This window comes from Gadus macrocephalus, chromosome 13 (genome assembly GCF_031168955.1).
Source record: "Gadus macrocephalus chromosome 13, ASM3116895v1".
In the NCBI taxonomy this organism is placed as follows: Eukaryota; Metazoa; Chordata; class Actinopteri; order Gadiformes; family Gadidae; genus Gadus; species Gadus macrocephalus.
In genome coordinates this window covers 4,014,818-4,039,189 of record NC_082394.1, presented here as the reverse complement: position 1 = coordinate 4,039,189, position 24,372 = coordinate 4,014,818, and the positions used below count along the sequence as shown (strand labels likewise).

Below are 24,372 nucleotides of genomic sequence, written 5' to 3'. Positions count from 1 at the left end.
CTCCATTGGCTAAGATTGCAACAAAAGGCTTTTAGGTCTGTCACCAAATCCAGAGGGATGGAGCGATGGAAGGTGAAGCCCCTAGGACTGATCCTCTACAGTGTGGACCCGGGATTAAAACCCGGGACGGGGGACTGGAGGACCCAGCCTGCTCTCCTGACGTTCCTGAACTATGAACTCCGCGTTATCTGGAGAAGTCGTTCTGTAATTACTCCATGACGTTTTAATTGGCGGATCAATTAATCGACAACTTGGTAGAAGTGTACTTTTGGTCTTAACTTCTCATAAGGAAAGGGTCGGAATAGTTCCAGTAGGTTACAGATCCTCCCGATTATAAGGACATACTGAATCATTAATTCTGTTTTTGCATTAATGTGACAATAAAAATTCAGCTTTTGATTAATTAATCGTCTATTTCAGCCTGGTCATTATGGTGAATTAAAATTAAGCTTGTTGCCTTCCTACCGTTTTAAATATATATATTTTCCGGAGTAATATTTTTCTATCAAATCAATCGAATGTATTCCAATGTCCATTGAATATTTACCAGACAAGTCCCTGTAGGTTTAATAAGTTCATTTTAAGCACAACCCCATCATTTCAGCAGCATTACATTGAGTGAGGAGTTATATATAAGAAAGGGGAGCGCAAGTGTTCCGCCCACCGGCTCCCCATTGGTTCAGAACGTGTTCAAAATGGTCGCGGGGCCAAGACTTCTCTGCGCCAATCAGATGAGAAGAGGGTATTGGTGGGCGTGGTCTAATGACCAATTTTCTCATGCATGTGCTCGGCTGGAGTGACTGGGAACCAGCTGGACAGCGGCTAGTCCTACTTAGGCTGCCTACAGACCATAGCTAGGCTTACCAGATCATAGGACCTACCTACTGACCATAACTAGGCCTACCCAGATCATAGGACCTACCTACCTTAGCTAGGCCTACTGACAGTGGCTAGGCCTACCGAGAGCCAACGGGCCTACCTACAGACAGGGGCTAGGCCTTCCCATGAGTCTAACTACTGACAGTAGGCCTACCCAGAGATATAGGACCTACCTACTGATAGTAGCTAGGCCTACCCAGAGCCATACAAACCTACCTACTGTCAGTAGCTAGGCCTACTGACAGTAGGTAGGCCTACCGAGAGCCAACGGGCCTACCTACTGACAGTGGCTAGGCCTACCCTAAAGCCTACCTACTGACAGTAGCTAGGCCTACCCTAAAGCCTACCTACCTACTGACACTGGCTAGGCCTACTGACGGTGCCTAGGTCTACCCTAGAGCCATAGGACCTACCTTCTGACCATTGCCTCCTGAAACATTTTGACCGAACTCTGATCAAGGCTTTAATGACTTCGACCGCCACCCAGAACCTAAACATCATTCTGATAACTGAGCAAGTGCCATGACAGATATAATCATGAGTAATGAGTAATAAAAGTATTCATTGCACAACCTTTTATCCTTTGACACAAAGCAAATTGTTTTGTTCTCTTCAGTAAGATAACAACACATTATGTTGATCCGATTGTTCGGTTGGTATATTGGTTATACAATTTCATTCACATTGTTATTGCGCTTTGGACATCCTTTGAAGAGCCTCATTGTGAGTTATTTTTGGTCAGGTTGACACTAACAAATTATAAGAGTCCTTGACACTGGAATCGCCAAAAGGCTTATGTCGTGGGTTGGATTTATACACCTATAGGTCTACGAATTTAACAGCGGTCCAAAAGTCAGACCGCACGCCTGGTACAAGCACCTGAGCATCAGCAACACGCACACGGTCAGTCCAGGATAGAAGAGCATGGTTTGTGAATGAGGAGGCATCTATAGCCTGCCTGCCCTTCACTGTGTCGGGAATGTGTTATTACTGACTCCTATTACATAAGACAGACACGGCACGTGTTTATGCTAAGTGCACAGAGGCGGACGTCACTCTCCAAACTTTCAAGTGTGCAGCATGAAGTCGGCGGGGTGTTTAAAAAACATCTCTGCCGACGGTCACTTGCGCTCTCTCAACTTCTGCGTTGTGCTGCAGCAGCACGGGAGGCGCCGCGACCCTCTGCTGCCCTCTAGTGGAAGAACACAGCGTTGCAGTCGTGCGCGTTTTGTGAAAAGTATGTTACTTGTGTTTTAATGATCATATATCACACGTAAAATAATTACAAACTATTATTGGCCCATTCCTAAATTGTAGAAAAAAAGAAATAAAGTTTATTTGAGTGAGTTTGAGCGGTCGGCTTTCCGTAGACGACGGCCGGGGCGTAGTCTTGTCATCATCGTTGTCGTCATCGTCGTCGATTTTTACCAAACAAGCAAACAAGCGTTGGTTGATAAGCTGCTCTCTCTTTACGGATATATCTTGAGCATTTTGAGAGCGTTTAAAATGCAGTCCGGGGTCGCGGACCGACACGGGTCCCCCAGCAAGAGGACTCTTGCCCGGGGGATGAGCGAGGACGAGTCCCTGCGCATCATCATCTCGGAGGTGAGCCGATCCTTCGGGACTTGTCTCGTCTTTTAACAACAGACTCATTAACGCTGGTTACTGCTTCTGTTCGCTTGCATCTTTAAGTTGAACCTCAAGTTTGTTTATTTAAACCCGTTGTTAAAGCCCCCACTCGCGGGCAGGTCAAAGACCCGACCCAAAGTGCGTCTAGGATAGGAACGGGGACAGCTATGATACCGTAAACAGAAGTTGTTGATGATCAATTTTAGGCCCAGATCACGTTTCACTCCACTAATCGATCGTCATATTATTGCCCCCCCGGTCAGACGGAGACCCCATCCCGGCGGCTCGCCCGCAGCGACAGCCGAAGCGGAACTCTTAAGAGGAAGAGTGGAAGTCAGGTAGGATGATACTTCCGTTGGCTGAAACGTTTTAAATATACACCACTATTTAGCTTTGATTTTTGTTTTTCTGTCTGTGTTGTGCTTCCAGCAGTGTGATCAGGACATTTCCGAGACCCTGCCTGACGTGGTAGGTAGCCCTCACCTACACAGTACACCTGCAGTAGACACTGCTGCTGCAGTCACGACTTGCAGAAGTCCTTGATCGTTGTCTTCCTACTGACACATGTGACGAGCTACATGCTTAGATTTGGTCTTGTTATTCAAGTGGAGTCTATTGTAGGGGCGTTCTGTTATCAAGACTCAAGGAAGTGGATGAATCATAACAGCCTGTCCGTCCTGGCCCTGTCGATGTTTCACTGAGAGAGAAGACGACTAATGATGGAGCCGGTTGACTCACCCACCCAAACCGGTCTGGGTGAAGCCATGGAGACTCATCCAGACACAGACTGATGTAACCTGTGTCTGTCTGCTCGTGTGTGTGTACCCTGTGTGTGTGTGTGTGTGTGTGTGTGTGTACCCTCCTCGTGTGTGTGTGTGTTTCTTCCCTTTGTGTGTGTGTGTGTGTGTGTGTACCCTCCCTGTGTGTGTGTGTGTGTGTGTGCCCGTGCCCGCCCTGTGCGTGTGCTCCCAGATGGAGCTGCAGGCCAGCTACGAGGAGGTGGTGCAGGAGCTGCGGGGTCTGGAGCTAGAGCGCGAGGCGCTGCTGTTCCAGGTGGACGTGCTGCAGGACTCCCTGGAGAGCGTGGAGGAGCTGCTGGCCGAGACGCACCGGGAGGCCGGCCAGGCCCGCACGGTGAGCCCCCCCATGCCCCCCATGACCCCCCCCCATGTTCTCACACACACACACAGGTCGCTCAGATCTCTCACTGACCCCCGTCAGATCACCTGACCAGGTGTCAGTTTGTTATTTTCCCAGTGGCTTGGTGTTGTGTCCCAGTGGGTTGGTGTTGTTTCCCAGTGTGTTGGTGTTGTTTCTCAGTGGGTTGGTGTTGTTTCCCAGTGGCTTGGTGTTGTTTCCCAGTGGCTTGGTGTTGTTTCCCAGTGTGTTGGTGTTGTGTCCCAGTGGCTTGGTGTTGTGTCCCAGTGGGTTTGTGTCTGGTGTTATGCGGTTGTTAAACAAATTCCTTACTGGTGTTCCCAGTCTTGGCCCTGTTGTTGTGATGAGTTGGTGCTGAACAAAGTATTCATTCTGACAGAACCACTTCTCAGTGGTAATTCAGATGTCCCCTAGTGTCTCTCTCTCTCTCTCTCTCTCTCTCTCTCTCTCTCTCTCTCTCTCTCTCTCTCTCTCTCTCTCTCTCTCTCTCTCTCTCTCTCTCTCTCTCTCTCTCTCTCTCTCTCTCTCTCTCTCTCTCTCTCTCTCTCTCTCTCTCTCTCTCTCTCTCTCTCGTAGCCCTTAATCACAGTTAGTCTCAAAGTAATAAAAAGGCCCTATGTTGACATTATCACCCCACCCCAATCCTGAGGAGGAACGCAGGTGGGGTGGGGTGGGGGATCCCTCCTTCCACGTGAGGATGGTGAGGAGAGCGATGGGTGTCAAAATAAGATAATGATCCATGGCGATGGGGTGCTGGCCTTCATAGTAGCCGCAACAAACCAGACATCCACTCACATTCATTGCAACAGGCCAGGCATTCAGTCACAGTCACGCTAAAACATGTAAACAACCGCTAATCTGGGGCCAGCAGCAATCTGTGAAAACAGCAACAGCCGCTAAGGGCACCCCTGGGTGCCAAACGTAGGACGAAGGAGGCATGAGAGACGACCTTAGAGAGGAGAACGCTCTGGGTCCTTGTTGATTTCTTCTTCGCCTGTAGCCTTGAAATAAGGCTCAATCTGTCTCACTCGCATTCCAATTCAATTCAAAAAAGCTTTAATGGTACGGGAAACGGATAATAACACTGTCAAAGCAGGTGACAATTGAGGTCAAAATATCAAGTTAAATTCCCTCTCTCTTTCTCTCGTGCGTAAACATGAGTGTTTTGTGATTCATGTGTCCAGGAAGCGGAGCTGCAGAGGATGACCAACAGGACGCTGGAGGACAAAGTCAGAGCGCTGACGACTGAAGTGGAGCGACTGAACGAGGTGAGGGGAGGGAGGGGGAGGGAGAGGGAGGGAGGCAGGAAGAGGGGGGTAGGGGAGGGAGAGAGAGAGAGGGAAGGAGGGAGAGAGAGGGAGAGGGAAGGAGAGAGAGAGAGAGAGAGAGAGAGAGAGAGAGAGAGTGGGAGAGGGAGGTGAATGTTACATCACACAGAGGGAGGTACTGGCTCCCTGTATTTCTGAACATAGAAGGCTGACTAATGGCTTGTTACAGCATGCCATGGGTTGTGTAACAGCTCTGGTGACCAGAGAGGTGCCTCCTAGAGGGAGGGAGCGAGAGAGGGAGGGAGCGAGAGAGGGAGGGAGCGAGAGGGAGAGGGGGTGGGAGGGAGAGAGAGAACCTGGGCGTGTGTGTTGTCAACAGCAACACCGGGCCATGTAAACAAACACACGGTTGTTATGTATTTAACGGGTTTCCAGGACTCCTGCCTTTAAAAGGCATCTCTGTACACGGTGGACCACCGTCCCACTGGGTACGACAGTGGGACGGGTACAACCGTGTGTGCGTATTAGTATGTGGTCGTTGTTGGCATTGAGGAAGTGAAAACATGCCCCTGTCTCCTGTTGAAGACTGCTCGGTGGGCCCTCTGGTGGCCACTTCGGTTATTACTGGTGTTGTGGTATAATGTAACCTAGGAATAACCTGTTCGCTGTAGTCTTATTAAAGGTGTTATTTCTTATCATGTTTCTTAGGTTAGACCTGGAGACACGGGGTCGTAATAATCTTATAATGTTATAATGATGAATGGTGTTCATCTATAAAGAGCAAGTGAACCCCCTGTTCCAGCTGAAGTCCTCTTAAAGGGCCAGTGAACCCCTTGTTTCAGCTGGAGTCTTCTTAAAGGGACAGTGAACCCCTTGTTTCAGCTGGGGTCCTCTTAAAGGGCCAGTGAACCCCCTGTTTCAGCTGGAGAGCTTTTAAAGGGCCAGTGATTTCAGTAACGTTGATAAAATGGCATAGATTACGATGTTGGCGATCAGAAGAGAAGTGCGAGAGAAGACAAATGCGTCTTTAAGGTCGTATGCGCCGGCCTTTCTGATGTAGGTCCACGTTGCCGGTGTCGGCCATTGTTGTTGCCTCGTGAGAAAACAAGGCCATGTATGCTAAGCTCCCACGCCGACGGGTGTCTGATTCAAACCCAATGTCTTTCTGCAGGAGAGGCACGCCCTAGCTACCCTTCAGAAACACGCGCTCATTCTGGAGGAGGCAAAGGCCTACAGCACCCTGGACCAGGAGGCACCCAGCACCCTGGACCAGGAGGCACCCAGCACCCTGGCCCTAGCACCCAGCACCCTGGCCCAGGCCCCCAGCACCCTGGCCCCAGCACCCAGCTCTGAGGAGCCCTGGTCCAGTCCTCTCCAGAAGCTGGCGGACATCACCCTGTCCAAGTTGAGCACCCTGGCGCTGGTGGACCCCCGCCCCCCCGAGGGGGTGCGGGGCCGGCCGGACGGGTGGCGGCTGGAGGAGGAGGAGGAGGACGACGAGAGGAACAACGACACGGACAGCGTGGGGGGCTACGAGGACGCCTCAGCCGACACCCCGGACCTCGACCCCCAGGCCTTCCCGGGGCCCGGGGACGACGACGACGACGACGAGCGGGACGGGGGGGAGGAGGAGGAGGAGGAGAGGGGGGGCGGGACGGACCCCAGGGACCCCAGGGACCCCAGGGACCCCAAGGACCAGGACCCGAACAGCTCCTGCGTTCTGTCTTAAGGCTTAAAGTGTGTTTGTCTCCAGATGGGTCCTGTGTGTCTTCTGGAGGTTCTGAGGGCCCCACTGCCCCCCCCCTCTCCCCCTCTTCTCTGGGTTCCCAACGTAACGTTCTCAGGAAGGGAGAGGATCAGATCAGGGCAGGGAGGAGGAAGAGGAGGGTTCCAGCCTTGGGTTCTCGGTGGATGAAGGACGCACCGATGCTCGTACTGTTTATCTGAACTCTGTGCATTCCAGCCGTAACGTGTGGGGACACACTCTCCCTCCAACCTGGAGACACTTCTTAGTCCGTTTGGCTTCAGCTTTGTGTGCCAAATGAAGGTCACTGAGGGAAGGAGAAAATCGAAAGAAACTTCTTCTCTTATCAACGGTTAACAGGGAACTTTTTAATTTGGGTTTTTGGTCAATGTTTTATAGCATGTTGACAATAAGCTACGCTGTTCGTAGAGAATGCTGTTTATCCACTGGGCTGTCGAGTAGTTTTAAATAGGACACATATCATATCACCTGGACAATCTTAAATCTCTGCTGTCTAAATACTGTATGTTTAGAGGCTGCTGTATATCCTGTTCAGTTTGCACACTGTAATTGTTGCCAGTGGGTAAATCAGGCAGGACACTGTTACCTGCCAATTATACGACTATCAAAGATATATTTATCTTCTGGATGGAAGATGAGATTTTCTTTTCAACAAGGACCGATCTTAGTTTAGTTTTGATAAGAAAAAATAAATTAGCCGAAGTGGCCCGCTTAGTGAGGTTTCTGCAGAATCTGTTTTTGCAGAATCGTAAACGACATTCCCCTGATAGTTCTGTAAGGCTCGGAGTTCGCACCGTTAGCCTATAGTAGGCTGTTACTCAGTTGCATGGTTATGTTTGCACAACTTCTGCAGTAAAACTGATCAAATGCCATTTTTTTAACTTGTACCAAAAGTTAAACCGTTTAGTGGTTGGTTTAGTAATTCTTTCCCGTCCGTCCGAGGAAACCTTTTCTATGTTGTCATCATCGCTGGTAATCGCTTGTTGACGGATGATTTTTTTATTCGATGGCTTCAGTAACGTGTTCTTAACCTTTTGAGCTTTAAGCACAGCGAGCTTAATAATGTCGGATCGTTTTCCTCTTTTTGTATGTTTGTAGTTTCTCCCTCATTTTGTAAGTTTAACAAATTTACCTTCAGAATATTTAGGGCTTAGTTTTTTGATCACCCCTTGCAGATATTTGATGCATGGATCAACGAGTAGTAGTTTATCTTTGACGATAAGGGATGTACTTTGTTAAGTTGTTAAGCGCGTCTTTCCAACAACTTGCCTTTAAATTATATTTTGATGAAGAAAGTTCTTGACAATAATGTAAAAATGGTTAAGGGATTATCATCCTCATACGGGAGATTTCTTGAGTGGTGAACATTTGTAATTTTCTTTGTGTTTTACTAAATTAGCTTTAGCATTATATGTAATCTAAATGTAATGTACTAACATGTGCTCTGGTTTCCACTCAAATAACCAAAATATGTTATCCTGCCACCTGCCAATGCTACTTCTTTCCATGGTTCATGGACGCACAAATAGCCTCGACACATCACTCATATCTCTGGTTTCTGAAAATGAAGAAATAAAATGAATTTGGTGTCACTACATTTGTCTTTAAGACGGTTATTGTGTAAAAGCTTAGTAATGGTTCCACTTCGAGGCAAGGGGGTTCACGGACCCATAACGTCCTTGCGGACCCTTCTAGCGTCAACCGTAAAATGATGAGGCTACGCAGAAGCAAGGGCTGGGATTGGTCCACTCATTAAAACCCGACACAGAACTAAAACAGGTTCGCTCGTGTCGAAGCGTCATGTGGGGTGATTGTGTTTCGTCGACGCAGAACCATAATCAGCCCATGAAGCAGAATCAGGAAGTTGGTAAGTTAGTTCCATTTTACATTTGTCTTTAGTTAACCGAGGACAGAGTACAGAAACTAAGAACGTATAGAATGTGCGAATAGGCCTATATATGTATATTCTGTTAACATTTGATTAAAACATGAAGACTTAAAATATAAAACATTACAAAACTATCTAAATAAAGTATTATCAAACAATATCTGTGTTTATTCACGGGACCACTTTATTCCAGAAATGTTGAAACTGTTGCAGACAATTTAACCAGGAAGCAAAACACAACCTTTTAACTGCTACTCTTCAATATACACGATATTGTCCCTCAAGATCCCTCAGAACAACGATATGCAAAGGTAAGTCTTTATCAAATAAGAAAATGTGTTTATTTTGAGGTTGAGATGAATATGACGGATGAAAAGAACATGGGTTCATGTCTTGCTTCTCTTACTGACATGCATACTGATGACAAGCATATAACCTGGAATAAAACAGATCTAATAACTAGCTATCGTATGTCTATATTAAGCACACCTAACCTACTTCCTGAACTTAACTTACAACATTGAATTCACGCATAACATTCAGACGATGAACTGTGATAATGCCTTCATATCAGACACATGAATACATCATATGAAAGTAACAAAAAATGTCACTTTAAGTGGACTTAAAGTATCAAAGTCCTGTTTACAGCGGTGAGGAGAGGTGAGGTCAGAACAGCCCTTTCTCCTTCTTCAGCTTCAGTCGCTTCCATGCGGGAAGGTCCACAAACTCCCCCTTGGAGAGCTGGAAGATTTCCTGGAAGTCTGCGTCCGACAGGTACTTCTGGAAATCAATTGAAAAGATTAGTCAGAATGTTCACACATGCGTGACCGGCCTGTGGGGAGGGGGAGAGAGAGAGAGAGAGAGAGAGAGAGAGAGAGAGAGAGGGGGGGGGGGGGGGGGGGGGGGAGAGAGAGAGCGAGAGAGAGCGAGAGAGAGAGAGGGAGAGATGGAGAGATGGAGAGGGGGAGACAGAGAGAGAGACACACAAAGAGACAGAGAGAGAGAGAGACAGAGAGAGACACAAAGAGGGAGAAAGGGAGAGGAAGAGGGAGAGAGGAGACAGAGACAGAGAGAGAGAGAGAGAGAGAGAGAGAGAGAGAGAGAGCAGCATTCCAGCGCCGTGCCCTGGTTCTGCTCCACCAGTGCAGAGCACCACCCGCTGCTCCGACTCTTATGTTGTGTTATGAACATGGTAGGGCAATAGAAAGCTCAATCTACTGTGTGTGTGTGTGTGTGTGTGTCCACCCACCTCCTTGTGGGCTGGGTCCACCCCTTCGGGCAGCTCAGAGCTCTGCTTGTGGAGCAGCTCCTCCGCTGGGTGGGGGTCGTAGTTCGCCTCCTCCTCAGCTCCACCGTTCTGCTCCACCTGGGGGGGTGGGGAGGGTGTAGAATTCAAACAGACCCGTCAACTCTCCACTCTCTATTTCTCAAACCTTTAGTTCATTCATAGTTCAATCGTAGTTTAATCATAATAATTCAGAATTCAGAATTTACTAATTTGCTACTTCCAGGAGCATCTTTCAATAATTTTGGAAGTCATTTGAATTCATAGAATTCATAAATTCATAACAACATAACGTTAATATTTTTTATATTATTATATTGTGTAGAAAATTCTATGCGTTTATGATTTTAAGAATTATATGAATTTAAATGACTTCCGAAATCATTGAGAGATGCTCCTGGAATGAGCGTCCATGAATCGAAATGACTTCAGACCAAGTTATTTAAATTCATGGATCGTTGGACGTTTTGCATTCTGCAAGCCTCCGTTCCCGTGACGTGGGTCGGCAGGAGAGCACACTCACGCTGCTTGGCACCTGAACGGGCACCGGGGCCGAGTCCCCCAACTCCTTCCTCATCTCCTCGTAGGAGTTCCCTCCCTAATAAGGACATTATTCTCCCATCGTTATTCAGATCCGTGAAACAGATTTGCATTCGAAAACGATTCCAAACAAATGGAAATATCACACGAAAGCTTCGCTTAGAAGCGCACGAGTCCCACTCACGCTCCACTTGAAGGGGTCCCAGGCAGCGAACCAGCCTGTGAAGGTGGGCGGTTCGAACCCCTGTTTGATCAGGATGATGGGCGTGTCCGGGTCTCGGCCGCCCGGGTGTGTGCGCAGGAAGTCGCGGCTGGTCGGGATGACCTCCTTCTTCTCGGTGTCGTTGGCGTCCTGGCCGACCCAGATGAAGACCTGCGGCGACCGGGAGCACAAAAACACAGGCGGGGATTCGAACCCTCCGTGACGTCCTCAGATGCTTCTCGTCGCAGTGCATTACCATATTCTATTCAATAAAGTTGGATAGATATGTTTCCAGACCTGAAATCAGAATTTGATGTTTAACGGACGTTTATCGGATGTTTAATCAGACCTTATTCTATTCAAACACGTGACTGTCGTTGGGCAAACCCCCAGCAGCAGGATAGGCTCGCGGGTTAGACCTGACACTCCGAAGGGTTGCTGGCTCCATCCCCGTTCAGCAAAGGCGGCCCGCAAGGTGGCTGAGCCCATGAGCCTAGCTGATCCTCTAAGCCTGCCGGGCCGGTGCCCTTAACCCCGCCCCGCCCCTAGCCCCGCCCCTAGCCCCGCCCCTAGCCCCGCCCCTAGCCCCACCCCTAGCCCCGCTCCTTCCTGCCCACCTGGTCCCAGGTGTCCAGCAGCATCACGTCGTCCGTGCTCAGGTCATCCTGGTTGAACTGGGAGATCTCCTCCGCCATGAAGCGGCCCGTCTGGTTGGAGCACTCGAACAGGCGGGGCGGGTGGTCCGGGACCAGCTGCTGCAATCTGCACGCACGCACCCACACGCACGCCCACGCATAATGGAGGCTCGCACACACACACACACACACACACACACACACACACACACACACACACACACAGAAACACACACAACCACACACACACATGCATACACATGCATATGCACACATACATGCACACACACAAACACACACACACAAACACGCATGTAGATGCGCTCACACGTGCACACGCACAAACATACACACACACACAAACAAAAGTGCGAGGGCCCACATGTCCCCGTGTGCATACACACACATGCAAGCAAAGACATTCACACATACACACAAACAAACACACACACACACACACACACACGCAAGCACCCACACACATGCATACACAGGTTTAATAATGAAGGCGTTCCTCTGGGTTTTAAGTGTAAGGCGAATCGGCCTTTAGGCTCCTTCTGGATGCGGTCTCTGGTCGGTGCCTTTTATCGCTGGCGTAGGGGGCTTTCCCTCCGAGCAGGCTCCAGAACTCCACCGACTCCTGGCCCTCCACCTCCAGCTCAGAGTCGCTGCCCTTCCCGATCACGGTGGACATCTGCCGGGCCATGTTCCTCTCGTCTCCACTGGAGCCCTGGCAGAGAGAGCGGTGTCTCATTTATGGATCTGCGTCGACGCAGCGCAACGTCCACGCAGACGCGTACGACGCAGTAGTGAACCTGTTTTGGTTCTGCGGCGGCTTTTAGGGAGCTGACCTATCACAGCCCCTTGCTGCTGCGTCTCCTCGACGCAAGGTTAACATTTTTTGGGAGGGGCACGTCAGGCCCTTGCGGTGAACGCAAGGTGGGTCCGCAAGGATGTAATGGCTCCGTAAACCCCCTTGCGTTGCGCCGACGTGGAACGATAACTAAGCGAGGGTGCGGTCGCGCTAACCTCCCCGGCCCTCAGGAATGGTCTGCACTCAAAGCATCATGGGTCCGGTGTGACACCAGTACGGCCGACTCACCTTTCCACACCACAGGAACATCCCCGACTGGCTCTTCAGGAGGAACACGTCGTTGGAGTTCAGCGAGCTGGCCAGCGCCGACACCTCCGTGGCCTTGGTGGAGGACGGGTCGGAGCCGCGCACCTGGAACAGCCGGACCGGGGGCTCGGGGTCGGTGCCGGCGGTCCGAGAGGTGCCCCCCTGCGGAGACAGGACCGGACACGTCTAGACGGAGGGGCTTGGCTGTGGGGAGTGTTTGTCAGTAACTACTGACCTCACCTGGGAGCCGGACTTATCTCTAGTCACGTTAGATAAGCCTCTATTTCTCATCTCTGTATAGAAATCTGAATGATGGGTGCCTTTATTGAGCCCATAACCACCGTCCTGTAATCTTATCGGTATTTTACCGCCAGAAGGCGACGCTTTTATAAAAGAGGCCTTTTGTTGCTTCCTAATGCAAGATGCAAATGAGAAGGAAATACGGTTCCAGTAGATCAATGGCTCAGAGACTGGAACATCCCTCGCCTCCAGGTCCCAGTGGAGGGCTGGTGTATCCATAACCACTGCTGCATCCTTATGAATAGCATTATACACTACAAAGTTGCTAGATCAACAATAGTTAAATATTAAAAAAATATTAAAAAATATTATATTATATCTATGTATATAATATTAATATATTAAAAAATGATAACGACAGAGCAGATGATGATGTTTTTGATGAAGTCAATCGTTATTTGTATTATTTGCAGTTGTAGCAGTAGAAGTACTTTTGGTTGTATAGTAGTAGTAGTAGTAGTAGTTGCAGTACTAGTAGTAGTAGTAGTAGTATATAATCTTGGTTGTATCCAAATCACATCACCATAGTGATATATATGTATGGATATATCTATCTATCTATATAGATATATCTATATAGTTAGATAGACATATGTAGTGAACATGAGGCCTACCTCGAAGATGACCATCCTGCCCTTGAATATGGACATGAAGTGCTTGGACTCCTTGCCCATGGGCACTCTGATCTGGACCGGCTCTCCTCCGTACTTCTGGTCGAGGGCCACGGCCTGGAAGGCTGAGGCAGCCAGCTCATCCGTGGTGGCATGCCGGCCCTGAGGCACGACGGGTACATATAGATTATTAAATACTGTCAAGTATTGATCGTCTTTTAAACGGTGACGCTGGGCTTTTAAATGATCAGTTGTCTTTCAAGCGGTCTGTTGTCCTTTAATCGGCGGGTTGTCTTTTAAACTCCCAGTTGTCTTTTAAACTGTGATGTTGTCTTTTAAAATGCTGGTTGTCTTTTAAACTCCCAGTTGTGTTTTAAACAGCTGGTGGTCTTTTAAACTCCCAGTTGTCTTTTAAACTGTGATGTTGTCTTTTAAAAGGCTGGTTGTCTTTTAAACTCCCAGTTGTCTTTTAAACAGCTGGTGGTCTTTTAAACTCCCAGTTGTCTTTTAAACTGTGATGTTGTCTTTTAAAAGGCTGGTTGTCTTTTAAACTCCCAGTTGTGTTTTAAACAGCTGGTGGTCTTTTAAACTCCCAGTTGTCTTTTAAACTGATGTTGTCTTTTAAAAGGCTGGTTGTCTTTTAAACTCCCAGTTGTCTTTTAAACAGCTGGTGGTCTTTTAAACTGTCTGTCTTTTAAACGGCCGGTTGTCTTTTAAGCGTTGCGGTTGTCTTTTTTCTTTGATCGGTGCCCCTTAAGGAGGCCTCTCCTTAAGGGGAGCACCTCTCCTCACCTGCCACATGTAGAGGATGAAGTGCTGCTTGCTGTTCACCAGGTAGGTGTACAGGATCAGGTAGCAGTCCCCTCCGAAGAAGTACCCTTGCCACTCCGGCTGCACGGCCACCAGCTCCAGATCCTCGATGCGCCAGACCTGGCCACACCACAGACGGACACACGGGTCGTTCGGAGACAGGCATTAAAACCATCAGGGTTAGAGGTTGGATTCCCACTCAGCCATATCGCCTGGCAAGAGCCAGCCCTCGCACCACAACTATCATTGAACTGGAAAGACCTCCGGGAGACAACGGGGGTACCAGGGTAACGCAGCCCACCCGAGATGCCAAACCAATGCTCATGGTACTGCAGGACTCCTTGGCTGACAGCGTACACCTTATGGCATGCATTCAAATCTGTATATATAAAAATAGCACATTATAAACAATGATGGCTAAGGAAATGCCCGATACCTCGACGTCCCCGCTGCCATTGTCCACCATGCGCTGCTGGGCGGCCACCTCGGGCATCAGGTGCATCTGGGCCGCGTCGAACGTCTCCTGGGTGATGAAGGCTGGGGTAGAGGCACGGCGTGGTTACTGTTGTAGAGTGGGGTACTAACATCCGACCACTAGGGGCAGTAGTGCCATCGCTGTGTACAATAACCGACCGCATGCTATCCTGGGCTAGCCAGGTAATGTATGGGTGTTTTAGGGGATTTCCACGTTTCCCGGTTTGGTAATAAATAAGTAAAGAGTAACGTCTGTGTCAGTCAAGTTAATGTTAGTGTACCCAATATACTAACAGTAACCTCTGTGTCAGTCTAGTTAATGTTAGTGTACCCAAAATACTAACAGTAACCTCTGTGTCAGTCTAGTTAATGTTAGTGTACCCAAAATACTAACAGTAACCTCTGTGTCAGTCTAGTTAATGTTAGTGTACCCAATATACTAACAGTAACCTCTGTGTCAGTCTAGTTAATGTTAGTGTACCCAAAATACTAACAGTAACCTCTGTGTCCGTCTAGTTAATGTTAGTGTACCCAAAATACTAACAGTAACGTCTGTGTCAGTCTAGTTAATGATAGTATACCCAAAATACTAACAGTAACGTCTGTGTCAGTCTAGTTAATGTTAGTGTACCCAAAATACTAACAGTAACGTCTGTGTCAGTCTAGTTAATGTTAGTATACCCAAAATACTAACAGTAACGTCTGTGTCAGTCTAGTTAATGTTAGTATACCCAAAATACTAACAGTAACGTCTGTGTCAGTCTAGTTAATGTTAGTGTACCCAAAATACTAACAGTAACCTCTGTGTCAGTCTAGTTAATGTTAGTATACCCAAAATACTAACAGTAACGTCTGTGTCAGTCTAGTTAATGTTAGTGTACCCAAAATACTAACAGTAACGTCTGTGTCAGTCTTGTTAATGTTAGTATACCCAAAATACTAACAGTAACGTCTGTGTCAGTCTAGTTAATGTTAGTGTACCCAAAATACTAACAGTAACCTCTGTGTCAGTCTAGTTAATGTTAGTATACCCAAAATACTAACAGTAACCTCTGTGTCAGTCTAGTTAATGTTAGTATACCCAAAATACTAACAGTAACGTCTGTGTCAGTCTAGTTAATGATAGTATACCCAAAATACTAACAGTAACCTCTGTCAGTCTAGTTAATGTTAGTATACCCAAAATACTAACAGTAACCTCTGTGTCAGTCTAGTTAATGTTAGTATACCCAAAATACTAACAGTAACGTCTGTGTCAGTCTAGTTAATGTTAGTATACCCAAAATACTAACAGTAACGTCTGTGTCAGTCTAGTTAATGTTAGTATACCCAAAATACTAACAGTAACGTCTGTGTCAGTCTAGTTAATGATAGTATACCCAAAATACTAACAGTAACGTCTGTGTCAGTCTAGTTAATGTTAGTGTACCCAAAATACTAACAGTAACGTCTGTGTCAGTCTAGTTAATGTTAGTATACCCAAAATACTAACAGTAACGTCTGTGTCAGTCTAGTTAATGTTAGTATACCCAAAATACTACAGGTAGGGACCTGACCAGCCGGGGGGGGGTTTGAAGTTGGGAACCTATGGAGAACCACGCACGTACCGACTTTCCCTCTGGTGTTGGTCCGGCCCAGACCCTGGGTCTGGTCCTTCACCGTCCAGCTCTGGAAGAGCTGCTTGAAGAGCGCAGACTCCGCCCCGTCGTTGACGGTCTCCACGTTGGTGTGGGCGGGGTAGTCCTTCACCTTGATGAACTCCTGCAGGGCACTCGGATTAGGACGGAGGTGCTCTCCAACGAAAAAAGCTCAAAGTGTGACACCGTGCCGCTCGGAGGAGTCGCGTGTTCCTCACCAGAGCTCGGGACATGGCCGCCTGCCTTTCTGCTTTGCTCGCCTTCTTCCCTTTCCAGACGAAGATCTTGGACCCTCCCTGGTCAACGATGTAGCAGTCCTGAACAACAGACGAATCCGTGAGAGGAGATGCGACGTGATGAGGAGGAGCCTACCATGTCCTCATATGACCTGAGCCACCTGAGCTCACCTCATGATTCATCAGATCCTGGACCAGTGGCGTGGCGGCCACTTCTGTGACCTTCATGCTACCGCCGTCGTCAGAAACCCTGCGATGACCACAAACATACACGTAAACACAGATACGAATACAGAAGAACGCCTACTCCGAAAGAACCACCGTGTTGTACGTAGCTCGTAGCGTGTATGGCGGCGTCGGCGAGGTGGTATTAGTCGCTTACTTGTAGAGGACCAGCTTCGACTTCTGCTCCTGGTCTGCCTTCTCATCCGGCGCTCCGGCCTTCAGCTCGGAGGTCCTCTTCCCCAGGACGCCCTCCACCAGGTCCATGACCACCGGGGCGCCACCCTCAGCGTCCCCGTCCACCAGCAGGATGTCGGTCCGGCCACCCCTCTCGCGGTCCCGGATGTCTTTGGCCAGCAGCATCCCCTGATGAGGAAGAGAACGGGGTCCCTGACGGTAATCGCTTCAACCATCTTAAACGAATTGTCGACCACATTGGGAGATGGGATTATTTGTTCTGGACGGACGTGGAACGATAAGGCTAACATAACCCGCTGAATCTCTTGTTTCTCTTCTGGGGAGACGAGACCCCATTCCATGGGGAACAACACCAGCTGCCGGTTTATTTAGAAAGGGGAAAACGTTCTAACAGGCGATGAAATGGGATCCTGGTGTAAAATGTTGGATTGGATCCCACTTCATGCAGGACTTTGCCTCCTCGCATCCGCAAAGCAAAGAAAGACATACAGATGTCCTATGACTACGAGTCCTCCAGACTTACCTTCAGCCTCTCCTGTCTGTTGCTCTTGGGCCCGTTCCACTGGACGATGGTCTTGCCCACGTCCAACAGGAACACGTCCCCCAGGTTGAAGCTCTCCCAGGACATCTCCACCTGGAACAGAAGGCACCGACTGAACTCACGTGGTCCCGGGCGGCGGCGCCCCTCAGGGGCCCGGGCAGGGGCCGACTGACGTTTGCTGCTCACCTCCATGGCCATGACTCTCTTCCGTCCCTTCACGTGGAGAAGCCTCTCGACGTCGAAGCTGTTGGTCTCCGTGTGTCTCATGCCTGACGCCACCCCGCCTTTCTTACAGCTGCAACGAGAACACAACATGTACTTTCAGAGCGGCATGTCCTCTCCTTCCGTCCCTGGGCGTGTGGGGATTCTGTGGGTGAGGACATGCGTAGTGGTGCATCATGGGATTCAAAGAGCGCTTTTCTAACCAGTGGCCACTCAAAGCGTCCGACAATATTGCTTAACATTCACCCATTCACACACCGGCGGCAGAGTCAACCATGCGAGGCGACAGCCAGCTCGTTGGGAGCAGTTAGGGTGAGATGTCTTGCTCAGGGACACCTCAACACTTGGCAAGGAGGAGCCAGGGATCGAACTGGCAACCTTCCGGTTACCAGCCAACCCGCTCTAACGCCTTAGACACATGCCACCCATGGATACTGTCATTCTCCTCATGTCACGACTCTCATGGAAGAGGACCCATAAGCCTTGGACACGACTCTCATGGAAGAGGACCCATAAGCCTTGGACACGACTCTCATGGAAGAGGACCCATAAGCCTTGGACACGACTCTCATGGGAGAGTGCCCATAATCCCAGGGCCTCTCTGTCTTGTCTCGTCAGACTCACATGATCCCGTTCTTGAAGTAGCCCCTGAAGGCGTCGGACTCGTGGTTCTGGACCTCGCGGTGCTGGACGGGTGAGGAGCCCAGGAAGTCGTCCAGCTGGACCGTGTAGATGACGGCGGCCCCCTGCTCATCCTGGGACGACGCCGAGCCGATCCAGTAGTGGATGTCGTACCTGGCCGTGGCCCCGGACTTCTGGGTCTGCGGACAGGAAGTGGGAGGAATCATGGCATTCAAACTGAGGTGCTATTTTTACTTTTATTTTTATATATTTGTATGTATTTAAGCATATATATATTTTTATTTTATCCTGAAAATGTCATTGTATTTCTGAGATAATATGTCTGTATGTTTATCTGTCTTGTGTGTCTGGTGAGCCAAAGAAGAATTTCCACCTTGGTGGACATTTAAGATTTATTCTGTTCTATTCTATTCTATGGACCAGAAGAACGAGGCCATGTGTGAACCCATCTGATGTCAATTAAGCAGATAATATCTGGAACAAAATAATGAATTGTACTAGGATATGCAAATGAAAAATACAGAGACACCATTGTGTGGGATGGAGCCATGACTTACAGAGAGTAGTATATAGCAGTCACCTTCATAGAAATTCCCATGCGATTTCTCGTTGACTAGCACGAGTTCCATTTTCTACGGAAGAGAAAAACAGATCTGTGATTAGTGTTCTATTTTTAAAACATAACCCTCATATTGAGTTTCTCATTTCTGAGGAAGGATTTTGAGGAAGGGATTTTATTTTTTTCTCTGAGCTCAAACGTGGCGTGGAGAGAGAGCTAGTAGATCTATTCTCCTGATGTAGAGGTTCTACAGCATTTATGCCTTCAAATTAGTGCAAACAAAATATCAGGTTACCTCGATTCTCCAGATGAGGAGGCCGGGATTGTGAGTCACCGCTCTGAACGTGTACTCCATGTTGAGGCGCTGGTCTCTACCTCCGGGTGGCTCTCCTGTCAGCGTGAACAGGAAGGGGTTATTACTAGGGAGGAATAGTAGGAGTACACAAAAACTAAAAGAAAAATAAATAGGATCCGTTACCTACATGTATCAAAGTCAAAGTCAGCTTTATTGTCCATTTCTTCACATGTACCAGACATACAAAGGAATCAGAAAGACATTTCTCACTATCCCATGTGAAATAGATCAATTGAAAAAAAGAATAGTAAAGTAGATCTGGTCAGTGAATTCAGTACAGAATCAAATTAATCCACTTCCAAGACTTTCAAATAAAATAAAAAATTAGAGCAATTATAGTACCAATATTTATCAACAGACACCCTCTCAAAACCTAATAGGCTAAACAAAAATGAGTGTCCATATTAGTAATAGTATATATGAGAGAATGATTTCTCCAGAACTACCTGTCCTGTGGGTTCCGTGTCCAGCGGCCTGCAACTCCGCTGAGATTACCTCATGCTGCCAATCTTTTCACTCTTTCTGCCCAGAAACATTTGCCTGTGTTTGCATGCTTCTGGACTTTTACGGCAGGACCGCCCAATCACTGGCCAAGATATACATCCAGCAGGCAAATCGGTGAGGGAAGAGGATAGTGTTTCATTCAAAGCAGCCCACACTGAGAAGAACCAGGTTATGGGGGGCATTAGCCGAGTGGGTTCCATATCGGGGCAAAAATGTCAGCTGGGATCACATTTCAGTCACTTTCCTTGCATGCAAATATACTTATTTGCACATATTGCGCTATAATTGAATAATTATGAATTAAAAAAAGGCATTTAAATAATTGAATAAAACAAAGGCATTTTATTTGTGTCCGCTAGGGATAGAGAATAAATGATTAAAAATTGATTCATCAACAGAACAGAGCGAACATATACATATTTGTATTCAAATATCCAAATATTTTTTATAATATTTATTTATGATTTACATTTTACAATTTTCATGATATTATATTGCGGACATCTGTCTTTGCAATGAATAATTATAATCGATGTCTGTCTGGTCTTTGTTTATTAGAAGTGCCAAAGGACCTATGAAAAAACATTTCATGAGGAAGAATATACATGGAGACATAAAGCCATACATAAATAGACAGCACCGACTATAGGTCTCACGTCCTCACTTCAGACGTCCTGTCCTGTACAGGCAGCTCCAGCGGCCGGGCAGAGGGGCAGAAGCAGGGGGTGGGTGGGGGCAGGAGAGGTTGTCTGCACTGGTGTTTCTTTAAGGCTGTGTGGGTCCATCAGCGCCAGATGTGTTCAGCTCCTCCCTGAAACATTCCAGTAGAGCTCCGTCCCTCTCCCGGTCCCCCAGTCCAGCTCCAGCTCCCCTCCGCCGCGTCCAGCTGAGTCCAGCTCTCCCGATCCCCGCGCAGCAGACATGAGGGCGCTCGTTTTGCTGCTGACCGCCGCCTGCCTGGCCGGGGCACAGCATCAGGCCCTGATCGACTACCTGGAGCGCAGGCTGCTGGCCATCGAGGTAAGACCCCCGCCTTCTCCCCGCTGGCCCAGGGCTCCAGGGCCACCCGCTGAGGAGAAACTTTCCAGCGGCAGGAAACCATCATGGAATTTGAGGAGGGAACTTCTGGGAAGATTTTCCTCAATGTATTTTCCTCCTTTGCGTTCTGACTGGTAATTGGCTGATGCTCCTGAAGGATGTAGGGCTAATTAATGGGCTTTAGTTTCCAGTCACTGATGACACGTTCCCCTTAAACCTCCACGTTGCACTTGTTCAAGGATTGGTCTATGACATATTTAATATCTATTTTTTAATGGCATTTAAAACAGGTATGCTCAAACTGCTTGGAAAGAAGCAAAGTCTGGAAGACCAACCATGGAGACAGTCTCTTTAATTAAAACCATGTTAGTTCAACTCTATAATAAGAACAATACAACAACCTGAACGTTTCCAGGTATATATCCCATTTCTACCCCTTACCCCTTCCCCTTCCCCCTCCCCCTTGTTTTGAAGGGGTAAGGGGAAGGGGTAAGGGGTAGAAATGGGATTGGGCCTTACTCTGTATTTGAGTGAAGTGTGATCCTCTTGCCAAAGGGTTTACAGAACAAAGCGCTCTCTCAAGGAAACCAATATTAGTAGTATCCTGAGGGCTGGCTGCTGTTAGACATCAACAAGATATTCTTCTCCACAAGAATCACTCCATTGTGCTTTTGTGTTTCATTATTTTCCTATAAACCCTGGGGAGGAGTATTTGGTTGGTTTCCTTTGCTGCATTTCCAATTGAAATATTATGTAATATTAGATCTTCTGTTACCAGTGTATGCGTGGGTGTGTGCGTCTGTTTGTGTGCGTGTGCGTGCGTCTGTGCGTATATGTGGATGTGTGCACGGGTGTTTTTTGTGCGTGTGCTTCTGTGAATGTGTGCATGTGTGCATGCGTGTATCTGTGTATGTGTGTGAATGTGTGTGTGTGCATGTGTGCGCATCTCTGTGTATATGTGTGTATTCTTGCATGTGTGTGTGTGTGTTTGTGTTGTGCGCGGGCATCGATCAGTTTCGGATCAGCCGCACAACATCGGGAACAGGAACCATGAATCTCAGCGTGTTTCTCCAGCTGACCTTTTGACCCTTTGACCCCTGACCCTAATCGGGTTCACCAGGACCGCATCACCCTGTGGCACGAGCAGACGACGCGCTACGCGGCGGAGCTCCGCGAGCTGAAGCAGCAGATGGTGGCGCAGCTGGACAACCTGGACAAGGAGAAGGAGTCGCTGAGGCTGAACCTGGACGGCGTGGGCGCCCGCGTGGACCGCGTGGAGCGGGAGATGGACTACATGGAGACACAGAACGGCGCCCCGCCCTGCGTGGACGTGGACGACAAGCTGGTGGAGCAGCAGGTGACCCAGGTGAAGGAGAGGAACAAGGCGCGCTACGCTCAGCTCTCAGGTGAGGACCCACGGGGGGAGGCTGGGGTCTGTTTGAGGCACCGGGGCCCGGACTAGAAGGTCAGGTGTCTGTTGGTCGAGCAAAGGGGTTGGATCCTCGCTGAGCATCGATGTTGGGTTTGTTTTGTTTCTTTTTCATCTGCTTGTTGATGTGCTGATAAACCCTACCTTCAGCTGACCTCTGACCCTAGACTGTAGCTGATGAACCCTTCACCTGACCTCTGTCCCTAGACTGTAAGCTGATGAACCCTTCACCTTTAACCCTTCACCTGACCTCTGGCCCTAGACTGTGGCTGATGAACCCTTCACCTTTAACCCTTCACCTGACCTCTGATCCTAGACTTTAGCTGATAACCTCTCCCCTAACCTGACCTCTGAACCTTCACATGAACTTTGACCCTAGACTGTAGCTGATGAACCCTTCCCTTGACCTTTAACCCTTCACCTGACCTCTGTCCCTAGACTGTAGCTGATGAACCCTTCACCTGACCTCTGTCCCTAGACTGCAGCGAGATGATCTCCAGCATCAAAGCCATGAAGATCGTGAAGAAGCTGGGAGGGCCGAAGGGCATGTGGACCAAAGACGTGGGCGGGGCCTCGGGGAAGGTGTACGTCCTGAACGGCACGGACCAGGGCACCGTCTACGAGTTCGCCTCGCTGCAGGATTTCACCGGCTCGCCCGACGACGCCTCCCTGGCCCGGGCCCTCAACCTGCCGTCGCCGTGGCGGGGCACGGGCCACCTGGTGTACGAGCACCACCTGTACTACGTCAGCGACCAGCTCAGGGTGTTGAAGTACGACCTGAGGAACTCGTCGCTGGCGGACAGCGCGGTGTTCCCCGCCGCCAACCACGTGCCGGTGTACGGCCTGACCCCGGAGACGGTCATCGACCTGGCGGCGGACGAGGAGGGGCTGTGGGCGGTCCACGCCACGCGCCAGAACCTCCCGCGCATCTCCCTCGCCAAGATGGACGCCCGCACCCTCGACCTGGAGCAGAGCTGGGACACGCCCTGCCCCACGGAGAACGCCGAGGCGTCCTTCGTGATCTGCGGCACGCTGTACGTGGTGTACAACACGCCGCAGCCGGGCCGCTCCCGCGTGCAGTGCGTGTTCGACGTCAACGGCCTGGTGAGCGGCGAGGAGGCGCCGCTCGTCTACTTCCCCAAGCGCTACGGAGCCCACTCCAGCCTCAAGTACAACCCCCGCGAGCAGCTGCTGTACGCCTGGGACGACGGCTACCAGATGGTGTACCGGCTGGTGATGAAGCCCAAGCTGGAGGTGTAGGAGGCGGGGGGGCCTCCTACACCTCGTTATGACTAGTTATGACTAAAGCCTCGATGGGTTATTAAAGTGTGTGACAGTTTGGCTTCAACCGTTTATTGAGCCATCTTCTGTTTGATTGTTGATTGTTTTGTTCTGTGTGTGTGTGTGTGTGTGTGTGTGTGTGTGTGTGTGTGTGTGTGTGTGTGTGTGTGTGTGTGTGTGTGTGTGTGTGTGTGTGTGTGTGTGTGTGTGGGAGTAGTTTCTGCTCTTTTACTTTCTGTTCTGTCATTTCATGTGTAATAAAGCATAATAGTGTCACCGTGTTTTATTGTGTTCATCGTAACGGTCGTAACTCTGTCACCTGACAAACGCAGAGCACTACTGACATCTAGTGTGCGAAATAATAGCAACATGCATCTGTAATTTAAGAAGATTTTCTACAACAAAGCATTACATCTGAAATCTGAACGCATATTCTAGTAGCCCTATGCAAGAAAAATCAATAAGCTTTATTCAGGTATTTATCAATTAACATTTATGCTAATACCTGAATTAAGCTTGATAAATTATTTAATTTAATTTCATGTTCATGAATATATATATATATATATATTGCATTCAATTGTTGACTTAGTAAGAGTTTATTAAAGTTGTTGCTGTCACTTAGACTCAAATTGCATAACACATGATTCATCAGCCCTTGCAGAAATATACAGAACAATTATCCTCCTCTGTAATCTAATCATGTTTGTACTTGTATCAAATCAATGATTGATTCACTAGTGGGAAAAACGGACTGAATCAAATACACCCTAAAGTGTTGTTATAGTCTACACCTCCACCCTGTTATTATAGGTCTACACCTCCACCCTGTTATAGTCTACACCTCCACCCTGTTATAGTCTACACCTCCACCTCCACCCTGTTATAGTCTACACCTCCACCCTGTTATAGTCTACACCTCCACCCTGTTATAGTCTACA

At 48.6% G+C, this 24,372-nt stretch overlaps 4 protein-coding genes across 6 annotated transcripts in view; 2 read left to right on the top strand and 2 right to left on the bottom strand.

Moving 5' to 3' along the window:
* The window catches only part of LOC132470689 (growth/differentiation factor 11-like), a 22,887-nt gene extending 22,288 nt beyond the window's left edge, over positions 1 to 599 (bottom strand). For both annotated transcript variants that reach the window (XM_060069495.1, XM_060069496.1), the window contains exon 1: positions 1 to 599. This exon is cut by the window's left edge and continues 867 nt beyond it. The gene's annotated coding sequence lies outside the window, so the exon portion shown is untranslated.
* A 1,656-nt stretch (positions 600 to 2,255) lies between these two features.
* Positions 2,256 to 8,294, top strand: si:ch1073-456m8.1 (uncharacterized). Of its 2 annotated transcripts, none has more exons than XM_060069132.1 (6): positions 2,256 to 2,484; positions 2,772 to 2,846; positions 2,941 to 2,976; positions 3,481 to 3,642; positions 4,851 to 4,934; positions 6,106 to 8,294. In XM_060069132.1, the coding sequence occupies exons 1-6, from the start codon at positions 2,386 to 2,388 to the stop codon at positions 6,661 to 6,663; spliced, it is 1,014 nt and encodes a 337-aa protein (XP_059925115.1). In that variant the 5' UTR covers positions 2,256 to 2,385; the 3' UTR covers positions 6,664 to 8,294. The 2 variants fall into 2 exon arrangements, with proteins under 2 accessions (XP_059925115.1, XP_059925114.1); XM_060069131.1 differs by having other exon boundaries at positions 2,258 to 2,484; positions 2,938 to 2,976.
* Positions 8,295 to 8,749: 455 nt separating this feature from the next.
* Positions 8,750 to 19,839, bottom strand: avil (advillin). The gene is made up of 20 exons (XM_060069129.1): positions 19,626 to 19,839; positions 19,120 to 19,214; positions 18,823 to 18,897; positions 18,248 to 18,444; positions 17,588 to 17,696; positions 17,384 to 17,494; positions 16,823 to 17,028; positions 16,612 to 16,690; positions 16,423 to 16,521; positions 16,175 to 16,328; positions 14,530 to 14,630; positions 14,076 to 14,213; positions 13,287 to 13,445; positions 12,355 to 12,534; positions 11,834 to 11,982; positions 11,235 to 11,379; positions 10,600 to 10,788; positions 10,399 to 10,473; positions 9,840 to 9,956; positions 8,750 to 9,370 (listed from the first exon to the last, which is right to left on the bottom strand). Exons 2-20 carry the CDS (start codon positions 19,177 to 19,179, stop codon positions 9,257 to 9,259), a joined length of 2,457 nt encoding a protein of 818 aa, XP_059925112.1. The 5' UTR covers positions 19,180 to 19,214; positions 19,626 to 19,839; the 3' UTR covers positions 8,750 to 9,256.
* Positions 19,840 to 20,446: 607 nt separating this feature from the next.
* Positions 20,447 to 23,707, top strand: olfml3b (olfactomedin-like 3b). Its single transcript, XM_060069130.1, has 3 exons — positions 20,447 to 20,703; positions 21,842 to 22,127; positions 22,629 to 23,707. The coding sequence occupies exons 1-3, from the start codon at positions 20,605 to 20,607 to the stop codon at positions 23,408 to 23,410; spliced, it is 1,167 nt and encodes a 388-aa protein (XP_059925113.1). The 5' UTR covers positions 20,447 to 20,604; the 3' UTR covers positions 23,411 to 23,707.
* Positions 23,708 to 24,372: the final 665 nt, after the last annotated feature.

Coding starts and splice junctions, on each gene's coding strand:
- avil (XM_060069129.1), bottom strand. CDS start 19,179: ATGGAGTACACGTTCAGAGCGGTGACTCACAATCCCGGCCTCCTCATC. Junction 17,697..18,247: donor TACTTCAAGAACGGGATCAT/GTGAGTCTGACG, acceptor TTCTCGTTGCAG/CTGTAAGAAAGGCGGGGTGG. Junction 11,983..12,354: donor TGTTCCTGTGGTGTGGAAAG/GTGAGTCGGCCG, acceptor TCTCTCTGCCAG/GGCTCCAGTGGAGACGAGAG.
- si:ch1073-456m8.1 (XM_060069131.1), top strand. CDS start 2,386: ATGCAGTCCGGGGTCGCGGACCGACACGGGTCCCCCAGCAAGAGGACT. Junction 2,485..2,771: donor TGCGCATCATCATCTCGGAG/GTGAGCCGATCC, acceptor CCCCCCGGTCAG/ACGGAGACCCCATCCCGGCG. Junction 2,977..3,480: donor CCGAGACCCTGCCTGACGTG/GTAGGTAGCCCT, acceptor GTGTGCTCCCAG/ATGGAGCTGCAGGCCAGCTA.
- olfml3b (XM_060069130.1), top strand. CDS start 20,605: ATGAGGGCGCTCGTTTTGCTGCTGACCGCCGCCTGCCTGGCCGGGGCA. Junction 20,704..21,841: donor GCAGGCTGCTGGCCATCGAG/GTAAGACCCCCG, acceptor CGGGTTCACCAG/GACCGCATCACCCTGTGGCA. Junction 22,128..22,628: donor GCGCTACGCTCAGCTCTCAG/GTGAGGACCCAC, acceptor CTCTGTCCCTAG/ACTGCAGCGAGATGATCTCC.